Below are 13,959 nucleotides of genomic sequence, written 5' to 3' on the forward strand. Positions count from 1 at the left end.
CATTTTTATTTACATTTTTTTGTTTTCACTTTGTCCTGTAAAACAGCCTCCAAGAGTTTGCCTCCTGGGTTGTCCACATTCATCTCTGCAAGCTGAGTTTACAAAAATGTGGATCTTCAGGCAGCAGTGTGTATGGTTTATTTCCAAGAAGCAAAACATATTCTCATTGGTGACTTTTTCAGTTAAATTTTAACTTTTCAACCTTAAGGAAGAACAGAAAGTTTAAGAGGGGGAAAAAGTTTTTATAAAATAAAAGAAGAAATTTTAAATCAGGAATGATTTTGATTAAAAAAACTGGTTATCAAAAAAAATTTTTTTAAAGGAGTAACAGTGTATTGAAAGAATTCAGAGCAAAATCGTAGGGGTTAATTACAGAAAAGAATGCATTACATATTATTTTAAGCAAAAAATTTCAATTAGCAAAATCAAGCAGCATTCATTTTAAGATTAACGCTTAAGGTGTTAGCATTGGAGCGACATTTGGTTACGTGAACTTTTTGCTGAAAATTTCATGAGCTCACCACTCTCTTCAATGCACAGGTTTTGGTCTGAAGTCTTTGCTGCCTCTGCAGTAGTGGTACCACTTACACGTCCATCTACAGCACCCCCATTACTGGCCATTAAACTGGGATGGTTCTTACTGGAACCTGGGCCTAGGGCCTTGTGCCCAACTTCAGAGGTATTAAATTTAATTTGTTCCTGCCCAGATGTACTTAAATCACAAGATACTAGGAGCTTCTCCTCCAAGGAAGAGCCTAAACAAACAGCATGAAGGATTATTTGTATAGTATTGCAAGCTTCTAATTTTTCAACCATCCATTTCCACCCCCAGATTCTAAAGGGAAGGCCCTGCCACATATAATTTAAATTTTGAAATAATTCAAGCCCACACGTTTGTACAGAACTGGAGATACTTGAGTGATTTTAGAAAACTTAACCATCGTTATCTTCTTTGATTCTCAGGAATTCTGTGAGACAGAAGGTAGAATGGCGTGGGGAAAGATGTGTTACCTTAGAAATTTGGTGACCTACACAAGATACAGACACTTCTATAGACTACTGCCTATTTCTGCATCTGTCAACTGAGAAAGTGTGGACAAGAACATGTCAGCTAAGAGCCCTCTCAGCACTATTCTAAATCTCAAGACAGAGTAAGTGCCCCCCCGCCCCACCCCTCGTTCCCACATGTGATTAAAACCGAGGTACAGAAATGTTCAAAGATTTGTCCAAGGACAAACTGATAGTAAATGCATACCCTGGGCTTCTGAACCCCCACATGCTTTATCACAGAACCAGAGAGCACTTTCTAAAGCAGCTTTCCCTGGCTAATTACTCTTAAGAAAATGATCATGGGTATTTCCCCAAACAAGAGTCACCTTCTGAAAAAATCAGTTTGTTACTACAGTTCTAACGTGGTTTAAAGGGATCATAACTTCTTAGATACACCTATCGTTTAAAAGTGGGCATTTAATTTCTAAATACATGGGGCTTTTAAAGTAATCTTTGATATTAATTCTCATTTTGAAATTAATTTCTCATTTAAATGTTTCTTCTCTGCAATCAGCCTCTGTGTTTTTTCAGTCTTTTAACTTTATTGAGGCTTTCAAAGGCTAAGTTTTGGTAAATGTCACAGTGCACTTGAAAATATGTGGGTTATTTTCAAATAACTTTTGATACTGGTTTCTAATATAATTTCATAGTTATAAGAGAACAGACTGTGTATCATTTCAACACCTTTAGACCATGAAACTTCTGCACCTTGTTTTTTTCACCTTGCTTTATGTCCCTGGATATGTTCCAGTGTCTCCTGATTTACAGTTCAGGAAATATGAACAGAGTTTGTATCCTGCTGTTGTATGAAAACCATATAAATCTCAATTGTTGAATTGATTCACAGTGCTTTTCAGGTCTCCTATATACCTCTATTTTTCTGTCTGTTCATTGTATTAATTTTTGAGAGCTTGATACTGAAACTTTAACAAAAAATCTTAATTTACTTAAAAATAACTATAATATTTAGTGGAACTATAACTTTTTTCTGTATTTTCCAAGTCTGCTTTAAATGTGTTAGCATACTTTTGTAATTTAAAAAATAATAATAAAAAATAGGTCCCAAAGTTAGCAATAGAAGTTTCAAATCACTTTTTCAGAACGTGAGGCCCCCAGATTTTTTTTTAAAAATCTAGATTCTTATCTAGAGTCTTATTTTGGTGAATTTCAATAGTACTCACATATTCAGGCCCATGTTTCTTTGCCAACATCACTGTATTATTCTACGTATGTAAGTGAAATAAATTTTTCTAGATTTTTCAAAATATTTTCATTAAGAGCTTAGGAGTTACCTGTTTCCTGCACATTGTATGAGGCTGAAGCAGTAAAGAAACAAGGAATTTGCCCAGGGACACCATGTAAGGCAATAGACATAGGACTCTGACCTGGAGGGAGAGGCTGTGCTCCAGCCTTCTGTACATGCAACTGGCCAAGTGGGGTGGTGGAATGGAAAGACTGAAAAGGCTGGGAAGTGGAGGAAGGCCCACATGTGGGAACTTCAACAGGCCCCTGCATAAAGTCACTGAATTCTTCTTCATCAAGAAAGGCAGGTGATGGGGAGACAGTTTTAGTAGAATGAGATGATGTGGGATAATCTGCAAAACGGAAAATGGCAATGAAACACACAGAAATGAAAATTAACAGGGGAAAAGAAACTGAGATGTAGCACAACTCCAACAGAACATACTGAAGCATGAACAGTGGAGGCGACTAAGAAAGAACATGTAATGACAGTCACACGGAATCATACAATGAATGCAAAACACTTTGATGTCTATCTATAAATAGCTTTTTGGTCTTTTTAAAAAAGAGGTTTTATAGCTATTTTGCATTTGGTTCAAAAGCAGAAAACTGTAAAATTCAAAATTTCTTTCCTCCTTTTATTAGAATAGCACTCATTTTTTTCCTCGAGACCACTAGTAATTTACATCAAAGTGGTGATTACTTTTGAAACTCAACTGATCTGTTTATTTGGATAATATTTTCTCAAACCAATATAAATAAGAAAATCTGCCTATATGCTGCTGAATACATTTTAGAGATACACGCTGATAACTAAATTTCCTTAGGCCAGTAAAAAACAATGCATGACACATACTTATAATTTTTGATAAATCATGCCTAATTGATACACTTAGCATAGTTCATATTTCATAGGAGGATGAAAGCTACTTTACAGGGAATGAAAATTACAGGGGCAACAAGAACATCAAACACATTACCAAAGTGATGCTTTCTTGGGAGAAGCACCAAAATTAGGACACTATAAAGTGTTAAGTCAAATAACTTAGCAGCCAATTAAAAAAATAAACCCTAGCTAAGCACTATGTTTAAAAGAACTCTGCCTCTAAAAGATACAAATGTCACCATGGCTTTTTACTGTCAAATATGAGATTCACTTACGTAATAAACCTCTCTACAGGGATTAGGTTTAATAATCTAAGGCTCATTCACAATAATATTATTGTTGCTTCTTCACATTGCAAACTTTGAATTGCTATAACATTTATTAATACTAAAGTCTAATGTCACAAGGAGCAGTCTTTTTTTTTTAAAGCCCTCATTTGAAAAATGGGGACACTTATGTGCTTCTCTTTTGGATCTATGAAATAAAACCTGGAAGCATTAAAGTTCTATAAAAAACGCAAAATGACTATAAAAAATGAAGAAAAAAGAAAAAAAGCCATGTCATAATGAATCCCAACCCTCCCAATAATGGTTACTGAGAGTGTCTGACAGTGTGTACTTAAGTTCTCAGTTTCGGTTCTCTGACCATTACTGGTAGAAAATAGCAATAATGGAAAACTGAGAGCTACTATGAATATTTTTAGATGGATCCTATTTGGGCTAAACCAATTTTTTTTTTTTTTTTTTTTAAGGCTATACCAATATTTCCTTGCATTTGACTGGGATTACTTTAATTCTATGTGGCATATATTTGGCTTAAAAACTCATAGCTATATATATATGATTAATAAGAAGTATAAAAATTATGTGATACAGTTTGTATTCACTATTTTAAGATAAACAGTCTATAGGCGAAAATTAAAAGATGTCTTTGGTGGAAAAAGGCTGGAAACTCTTTAGGTGCTTTAGGCCTAGGTTTAAGATCCTAGCTGGAGAAGCTCTGGTAATTCCTTGGGCTTGCTTCAGAAAACAAGTATTTTTCTAGCTAAGCATGAAGCAGTTAACTAGAAACAGCTAACTGCATGCATGCTGAATGAACTCAAGAGATTGACTGAACATCAAAACCCCAATTTATTATTTAACCTGTGAGGTTGTTAAACTATACTTGGCTGCCCAAACAAGGCATTCTATATGGATAGAACAGTATGTGACCTGACAATGACCATCCCTCTCTGCCTTCTTCTCCTTTTTCTAAGCTCCATGCTGGGTCCAATGTTACCATTCCAATGACTATACTCCAATGATTTACTGACTAGCTCATTCAGCTTATACATTTTCACCTTGAGGTAATGCTTTTCCTTTCTGAACTCATTCTGATCACTAATATCCATTCCCTTTTCAATCTCAGTATATATTTTACTTTGGGGCACACTTTTTGTAAGGATAACCTGAGTATATAATCTAACAAGTGAAATTAATGGACAGAGGCAAAGCTGTCCCAGAAAGTCAAGAACTCATTACTGTGCCAACATTAGATTATTTCTTCCTAATATCACCTATAAAATATAAAGGTTTAAGATAAAATTTGTCAATATGACATATGCTAGGAAATAATAGTATTTAGCTGAATTATTTATGAAAACTATTCACCCATTAATGGTAAGCTAATCTTGAAATTAGCTGAGAATAAAATGTCAAAATATCAAATTTTAAAAAAGGATGTGGTAACAGCTATGTGAAGATAAGATTCATTTCAACTGCTACATGTTTAACACACATGCAATCCCGCCCCCCGACCCCCATGAATTCCCTTTACTCTGCTTTATCAGGTACTTTTCCTTTGCTTATTTGATGATGACATAATGAAATGAATATAAAAAATAATGAAATAAAAACTACAAAGAAATATATTTTCAATTCTACAAAGAAAAAACTAAAATTTCACAAGAAAATTATTAAATCCATGACTTTTTAAAGGAATCATTGAGAAAATTTGTAAGTTTAATCACATTGAGTAAAACCTAAACTAGTTCACTAGTTCATAAAAAGTAAAATTAATTTAAAATAATAAGAATGCAATAGTAAACTCATTTACTACATTTGCTTTGAGTGAATGAGTTTTACTAATGTTAACATACTCATTTGTACAGAAGATTTACAAGTAAAGTTAACATACTGACATTTACTAGAAGACAAGAAGTTTTCCCTGCAAGACAGTTATCTAGACCAGAGCTCTTAATCCACTATAAATTTTAAAACATCTAAATCTGTATTTAGCTTGAAGTAAGAATTCAACACTCACTCTACACACACACACACACACACACACACACACACACGTCAGTTAAAAACACAGGGACTTCAATCATCTTCCATCAAAAGAAAATTAAAATTAAAACTACCTGGTTTCTTAGGGTGTGATGCTGGAGTAGGGTGCATCTTAGCATCTCTGGAAAACCCATCTAAGTTTCCTTTTATGGCTTCCAAAGCATCATCTCTACTCTTCTCTCCTGTCTGAGAGACAATAAATGTATATATATTTCTTCACTTACCTCTCACACTTTGTCCTAAATTCACACAAGTTGAAAGAGAACTACAGATATTCAACTATTTCCTATATTTTTACCACATATGTCAGGCAGTGAATTCTCCAAGTCAGAAAAACACTGACACACAGCAAAATAAAACAATACTCCATAGAATCTTATTAAAAGGTCCATTTAAAACTACTTTAGGGCAGTGGTCCCCAACCTTTTTGACACCAGGGCCCGGTTCATGGAAGACAATTTCTCCACAGATGGGGACGGGGATGGGAGGTGTGTGTGTGGGGTGGCGCGATGGGGAAGGCGGAGATTGCTTTAGGATAATTCAAACACGTGACATTTGTTATGCACTTAATTTCTATTACATCAGCTCCACTTCAGATCATCAGGAATTAGATCCCAGAGGCTGGGGACCCCTGCTTTAGGGTATAGGTGTTCGATATTAAGTCTCCAGTGTTAATGCTTCCCAAGAAAAGGTTGTAAGCACCCCGAAGGTAGTACACACAGGTGGAGAAGATAATGCCTGACATCTCATTCCCTTCAACAATAAAGTCTCTTTACAGAAAGAGAGAAGTCCTTCACTTTTGGACTTAAGACAAAGGAAAATCAATCAACCGCACCTACAGCCGGGGCTGGTGTCCCGGTGACAAAGCCCACTGAGTGAGTGAGAGGAGGCACGCAGTGGGTGTGCGTGGGGCGGAGTACGTTACCTTGGGTTTTACGCTACTCAGAAGTCTGAGCTTTTGCTTCTGCTCTTCAAACTGGCGTCTTTTTCTTTCTTCTTCTAAGAGCTTTTGCTGCTGTTCAAATCGTTTTCTGAAGGAAAAACAACCATTAAAGAGTCAGCTTCAGGGATTATTAACTGACTGTTAGATTCATACTTCTTTTACTAATAGCTTCAGCAACGTCACCTTGCATTTCTAGAACTAAAAACTTCACTGATAATTGTACCTAATTTTCTGAAGATAATCCTATGTCTCCACTATATGAATTCCCAAATATATGAAATAAGTCTAAAAAATGATGTACCTAAATTATAGACATGAACTTATTTCTTATCTAATTTGCAAAAGTAGGAGACAACATTCTACATTCAAAGTATATATATATATATAAAAAAACAAACAGGGAGGTGGACAAAATAAACACACTCTTTGCTCTGCATACAAAAAAGAAACTTCTACTCGGGGAGGCAGTACCATACATGAGAAAGAGCAACGGCTCTGGGAATCAGGAGGCCTGCACTTGGGTCCAGGTTTTTCCAGTAACTGTATAGCCTGGGCTGACAAGTTGCTTATTTCTCTGGACTTCATTTTTCCAAGATGTAACATCAGTGGATTGAATTCTAGATCTCTAAGGTCCCTTCTGGCTTTAAACTTTTAAATAATAAGAGCATTTTAAAGAGCTTTAAGGGCACTGTGACTGTTTCCTCTTCAAATCTGCACTACAGATTATTTGACCATTTTAAACTTAAGTGCTATCATGCATCTTTATCCTTGCATCCTGAGGTTTCTTACTGCTGCTCCTCAGCAAACTGCTTCTGCATGTCTGGAGTGTACTGTGGGCCTGGAGGACGCATTCCCAGGAATGGTGCTTGTCCCAGGTAAGGCATTCCTCCTGCTGGTATTGGTCCCATTGGGATCCCTGCCTAGAAACAACAGACAAAGACTTAGGCTTAAAAAACACAATTTCTCCTTTTTTTTTTTTTTGGCTGTGCTACGCAGCATGTGGTATCAGTTCCCTGGCCAGGGATGGAAGCTGTGCCCCCTGCAGTGAACGCATGGGGTCTTAACCACTGGATTGCCAAGGAAGTCCCCACAACTTTTTCTTTTAACTACTACAAAGAAAAACTGTAGCTTCCATAACTTTTCTTTTCCTCTTTAGTTGGTGGTGTGTGCTTCTCATCGCGGTAGCTTCCCTCGCAGAGCACAGGCTCTAGGGTGCTCGGGCGTCCGTAGTCGTGGCGAACGGGCTTAACTGCCTGGCGCCGCACGGAATCTTCCCGGAGCAGGGAAGACAGAACCTGTGTCCCCTGCACTGGCAGGCAGATTCTTAACCACTGGACCACAAGAGAAGGCCTGTATTAATTAACTTTAATAGAAGATTCAAAGGACATAGGCTTAAAATGAAAAGCTCCCCTTAATATCTTGCCTCTCCCATGCCTTCATGTCTGAGAGGACCACCACTGCTAACAGTCTGAGGAAGTGTGCATCAAATCTTTCAGACTGGGTGTGTTAGAAAGCACACACACACACACGTTATATCTGGTGAGCTCACTGAGCCATACTCTCTGAGGTGTCGTATCTTACATGTCTTTGTATTTCTAGCAATAGATAAGAGCCTGGCATACAGCAGTTATTCCACAAATGAGATTAAACACGTATTTCCAATATGTATGATAGGATAATGAATATTTTGATATTATTATACCCTTGGTATCCCAACTTTTACAGAAAAAAATATATTTAATGAATACTAAATGACGTATCTTCAAGATCTTTCTGCGTTGTTGGGTGTCGTCATTATAGACATGCCTGAACCGGCTAAGTCTGCTCCTGCCCCTAAAAAGGGCTCTGAAAACGCTGTGACCAAGGCCCAGAAGAAGCACGGCAAGAAGCGCAAGCGCAGCCGCAAGGAGAGCTGCTCCGTGTACGTGTACAAGGTGCTGAAGCAAGTCCATCTGGACACCGGCATCTCGTCCAAGGCCATGGGCACATGAACTCCTCCATCAACGACATTTTCGAGTGCATCGCTGGCGAGGCATCGCGCCTGACGCATTACAAGCGCTCGACTATCACATCCAGGGAGATCCAGACCACCGTGCACTTGCTGCTACCTGGGGAGCTGTCCAAGCACGCCGTGTCCGAGGGCACTAAGGCTGTCACCAAGTATACCAGCTCCAAGTAAATATAATATGCCTAGCCGCTGTTAACGGAGAAGGCAATGGCACCCCACTCCAGTACTCTTGCCTGGAAAATCCCATGGACAGAGGGCCTGGTGGGCTGTAGTCCATGGGGTCGCTAAGGGTCAGACGCGACTGAGCAACTTCACTTTCAAATGACAAATCAATACAATAGTATAAAGTTTACTGAAGTGTCTAGAAGAATAGCATTGCACAAGAGCTAACCACAAAACTTAATATGAATCATGATGACGGGGACGATGGAAATGATGGTTAACAGCTAATTTTTACTGAGTGAAAATGTCTCTATTCTTCAACCTTCTCCCTGAAAGGTTCCCCTTCAGTTCCCTAACTTGAAACTTGGCTGTCCCTGGAAGCCCTCTCACTTGGGGACTGCTACTTTTCTTCAAACATTTCCTGTAAATGGACAATATTCTCCTTGGTTCCAAACCCCTTTTCTCATCTCTTTTCCTTCAAAACCCTGAACACATTTTAATTTCTTGCAATCAGACTTCATCAGTTACTCTCCTACCCTATTTATGCCATCTACCCCCTCACTCTTCAACTTCAAATCCTTGCTATGGTCCATTCTACTCTTAAACTGCTCCTGGTCAATAACCATGAGGATGACTCATCTAACACTGGCGTTGCAGGTCTCATCACAATCATGTTCAACATACCACTCTAGTTTCCCATTCCATGGTCATCGCCCCGCTCATCTGGCCCAATAGCTGCATCATCTCCAAAATCTTGATTTTAAGCATGCCAATAACTGACCACCACTTTCTGTTCTTCCAGTTCATGCTCTCCAGCAATTCTTTTATTTCATTAATACTTCCCTCCCATCCATTAATCTTTCCACTTTCCCACCACTGATCATGCTCATCATGTCCTCACTTCTCGTCTTGCTCAGCTTAGACTCCAGGATTCAATATTAAATATCCTTGTAAACATCCTTCGCTCCCCTACCTCTGGCTTCCTTGGTATGGTCACCTGGGACTTCATTCTTGTTAGTCAACTAATCACTTTCTCTTATCCTTATACCCAAACCACTTAATCTTACTGGAGAGAAAAACCTTGAAGAGTCACCTTAAATTCTTTTAAAAAATGTTTGTTTGTTTTTGGCTTTGCTGGTCTTTGCTGCTGTGAGGGCTTTTCTCTAGTTGTGGTGAGCAGGGGCTACTCTCTAGAGGCAGTGCACACATTCTCACTGAGGTGTCTTCTCGCATTGTGGAGCACAGACTCTAGGGCGTGCAGGCCTCAGTAGCTGCAGCTCCCAGGCTCTAGAGCACAGGCTCAATAGTTGTGGTACATGGGCCTGGGTGCTCTGAGGCATGTGGGATCTTCCCAGACCAGGGACTGAATCCGTATTGCCTGCATTGGCAGGTGGGTTCTTTGTCGCTGGGCCACCAGGAAAGCCCCATCTTAAATTTCTGGCTACAAATCTCAAATGGTTTCCCAACACAGGAGCCTTACAGGGACTCTTACCTTGTAAGATTTCAATGCTTTGAGTTGCTTGAGATTTGCTATGGCCCAGCATATTTCAATTTCAATATTCCATGTTTGCTTAAAACGAAAGTAATTTTGAGGACTTCCTTGGTGGTCCAGTGATTAAGACTCCATGCTCCCAAAGCAGGGGCATGAGTCCGTTCCCTGGTCAGGGAGCTAGTATCCTGTATGCCACACTGTGTGGCCAAACCAAAAGTGTTTTACAATTGTTGGACACAGTATCCTATTATCCATTAATCAAGTTTGTTAAGAAGCTCGTTTAAAATGTGTATCTTTACTGATTGTGAACTTGTCTATTTCTCCTTATTTTTCCGTCAGTTTCTATCTTACACATTTTGAGGCCAGGTTATTAGGTGCATACAAACTAATATCTTTCTGACGAATTTAATCTCTTATCAAGTGAAATGCCCTCTTACCTCCAGGCTTTTAAGGCTTTTTGACTTAAAAGTATATTTTGTCTGATTTTCCTTTAATAGAAATCATGCTAGTATTTCCCTCAAATTAAAAAAAAAAAAAAGTATTTCTTTTGAACTTTTCTAAAATACCTTCTTGTTCTGAACCTTTACTGAGACTGTGGAAGACTGTTTTAAGGTTTAGAAGTAATACAATACATGTAAAGTACCTGGAACACTGTTTAGCACATATGAGTAAATAAATAGCTGCTAAGTCGCTTCAGTCGTCCAACTCTGTGCGACCCCAGAGACGACAGCCCACCAGGCACCCCCGTCCCTGGGATTCTTCAGGCAAGAACACTGGAGTGCGTTGCCATTTCCTTCTCCAAAATAATAGCAGCTATTATAAAATAATTATCTTTAACATTAGAAGTAATACTGATGACAGAATAGAATACTTTCAAAAACAGTAATGATTCCATTTTTTTTTCTGAAACAAGATTCTTCAAATACAGAATTAAACAAGTAGATAAAAGAACACAATAGTTGTAATACAGATATCATTTTATTGTGTTCCTGCCATACGTCAGCCATAGAACCAGTCATATGTATACATAATTCTCAATAAATGTAAGATCACAAGAATTAGAGATAATTCTGATAATGATTAATAAATAGACCTTAAAAAGAACAAACACTTATGAAGTCTGTACTAAGTCCCAGGGGCTTTTCTAAGTGCTTTACATGTATCAATTAATTGAACCCTTATAATAAACCTATGCAGTAGGTGCTCCTATTCAGATAAGGAAACTGAAGTAGAAAATAGTTAAGTATCTCACTCATTACTGGCAATGACAGAGCCAGGATTAGAACCAGGCAGCTTCTGGTTCCAAAATCCATTTTCTCCATCATGCTATGCTGCCTGTCCAGTTATCAAAAACCACCACCAAATTCAGACTTAAAACTATTTTAAATGTTTTTTTCTGCCTATTCATATGCTCAGACACATTACCTGTTCAATGAATACTAGCAACCTGGCAGGTTTATAAATAGTTTCCAGTACTTTACAACTGAAGTTACAAGTAATATTGCTTAATTACTAACACTCTATTCTAAATCCTGGATGGTGGTGGCCATGCATATTTATTTTTAATCACAGTATGGTTCTCTTGCTGCTAAAAATTAGTGTCATAGTCCTAGTATTATATTTCTCCTTCTCCCACTATAATGTAATCAGTTCCTTATTTTTTCCAGTTTTATTGAGATAATTTGACATATGATAATACTGTATAAGTTTAAGGTAGGTAACATGCTTATTTGATACACTTGTTTATATATCACAAAATGATTACCACCATAGCATTAACTAACATTTTTGTCATGTCACATAATTATCATTTCTTTTTTGAGGTAAGGGATTAAATTTCTTTTTAAATTTTGACTTAGTTTACCCAAATCAAAACTTGTTCTTAGTTATGTTCAATAACATAGAACACAGAAGAAATCACTCAAATCAGACAGGCTAAAAGACAAAATGATATATTCCACAAAAATAATAAAGAATGAAAGAAGGTGTTATTATCCACATTGCCTTTCTAGTTACACAATTCTGTTCTTCAAGAAGATTCAAACTTTGTAAATGGCATTGTGTGTTTCTCCTATTCCTTAAAAGTAACTTTATACATGTCATACAGCCTAATTTTAGGCTTTCTTTTGAAATCTAGATAAACTGAAAGGCTAAGAGATACCAATCCTTATCTATACAGTGAATGAATAACACAGGAAAAACAAAAACAAAACAAAACCCACTCAGAAATCTGAGATACATTCAATAAACTACTCAAAAGACTAAAACACAAATAAATTAACCCCCAAGTTGAAAGTTACCCAAGACTACTGAAAACCTGAACAAGTGGAGAGATGCGACAGCAAGACTAAATGAGTGAAAATGTCAATTTCGATCAAAATCCCTACAGGTTTTACATGGAATTTGCTCAACTGATCTCAAAATTCATACTGAAGGGGATGTGGCCATGAATAGCCATTATTCTTTAAAAGAACAACAGAGACTCCACTCCACCAGATAAAGGCTCATCTTGGGTTAGAACACAAGACAGTAAGGCGTGTACTGATGCAGGTATAGACACATACAGCAATGAGGCAAACGAAAGAGCTTAAAAACCAAAGAAAGCATGTGAAGAAATTAGGCATTACAGGAGTCATCTTAGATTTCAACAGGTACAGAATGGGCTACTGATAAATGATTTGGGGGACAACCGTCTATTCAAATAGAAAATAAAATTAGGCCCTTCAGCATCATACTGATACCTAAAGAACAATTCCAGGTAGGTTAAAGACCTATATATAAAAAATTTAATTTGTTAATAAGAAAACACAGGAGAATATCAGTACTACCTCTGGGTTGGATTATGTCATAGATGAGACACAAAAAGCTCAAACCATAAAAGAAATGATTTATCCATCAGACTTAACTTCTACAAAACATGACACCATTGACAAAGTTAATAAATAAGCCTAAGTCTAGAAGGACATACTGACAGCACAAATAACCACAAAGGTTAGAATCCAGAATACATAATGAACACTTATACAGAGTGAAGTAAGTCAGAAAGAAAAGCAGCAATACAGTACACTAACGCACATATATGGAATTTAGAAAGATGGTAATGATGACCCTGTATGTGAGATAGCAAAAGAGACACAGATGTATAGAACAGTCTTTTGGACTCTGTGGGAGAGGGAGAGGATGAGATGATTTGGGAGAATGGCATTGAAACATGTATATTATCATAAGTGAAACAGATCGCCAGTCCAGGTTCGATGCATGAGACAGGGTGCTCAGGGCTGGTGCACTGGGACAACCCTGAGGGATGGGATGGGGAGGGAGGGGGGAGGGGGGTTCAGGATGGGGAACATGTGTACACCCATGGCTGTTTCATGTCCATGTATGGCAAAAATCATTACAATATTACAAAGTAATTAGCCTCCAATTAAAATAAATTTTTTAAAAAATCCATAAACTCAAAACAGAAAGCAAAAAATTGGGAGCAACTTAAGTGTCCATCAACAGAAGAATATATACATATATTTTCCTGCAACATAATACTACAGAGCAGGTGTGTGTGTGTCTATGTGCACGTGTGTGTGCACCTGGTCACGTCTGACTCTTTGCAACCCCACAGACTGTAGCCCGCCAGCTCCTCTGGAATTTTCCAGGCAAGAATACTGGAGTGGGTTGCCATTTCCTTCTCCAGGGAAACTTTGCAACCCAGGGATGGAACCCATGTCTTCTGTGTTTCCTGCACTGGCAGGTAGATTCTTTACCACTGTGCCAGCTGGGAAGCCCCAGCAGCTATATGAACACTTAAAAAAAACCTTTAAATAATACAGTTATAATTTTCTTCCTCTATTTACC

At 37.8% G+C, this 13,959-nt stretch overlaps 1 protein-coding gene across 9 annotated transcripts in view; it reads right to left on the reverse strand.

Moving 5' to 3' along the window:
• Positions 1-13,959, reverse strand: part of SYNRG (synergin gamma) — an 85,458-nt gene that overhangs the window by 52,147 nt on the left and 19,352 nt on the right. For 3 of the 9 annotated variants that reach the window (XM_027519064.1, XM_027519062.1, XM_027519063.1), the window contains exons 4-8: positions 7,238-7,368; positions 6,431-6,536; positions 5,580-5,691; positions 2,436-2,645; positions 522-755 (exon numbers count right to left, since the gene is read on the reverse strand). In XM_027519064.1, the coding sequence (XP_027374865.1) occupies positions 522-755; positions 2,436-2,645; positions 5,580-5,691; positions 6,431-6,536; positions 7,238-7,368 (793 nt within the window). The remainder of the gene's footprint in view (positions 1-521; positions 756-2,435; positions 2,646-5,579; positions 5,692-6,430; positions 6,537-7,237; positions 7,369-13,959) is intronic. The other 6 variants (XM_027519068.1, XM_027519069.1, XM_027519067.1 and 3 more) reach the window with 4 other exon arrangements.

Source organism: Bos indicus x Bos taurus, chromosome 19 (assembly GCF_003369695.1).
Source record: "Bos indicus x Bos taurus breed Angus x Brahman F1 hybrid chromosome 19, Bos_hybrid_MaternalHap_v2.0, whole genome shotgun sequence".
In the NCBI taxonomy this organism is placed as follows: domain Eukaryota; kingdom Metazoa; phylum Chordata; class Mammalia; order Artiodactyla; family Bovidae; genus Bos; species Bos indicus x Bos taurus.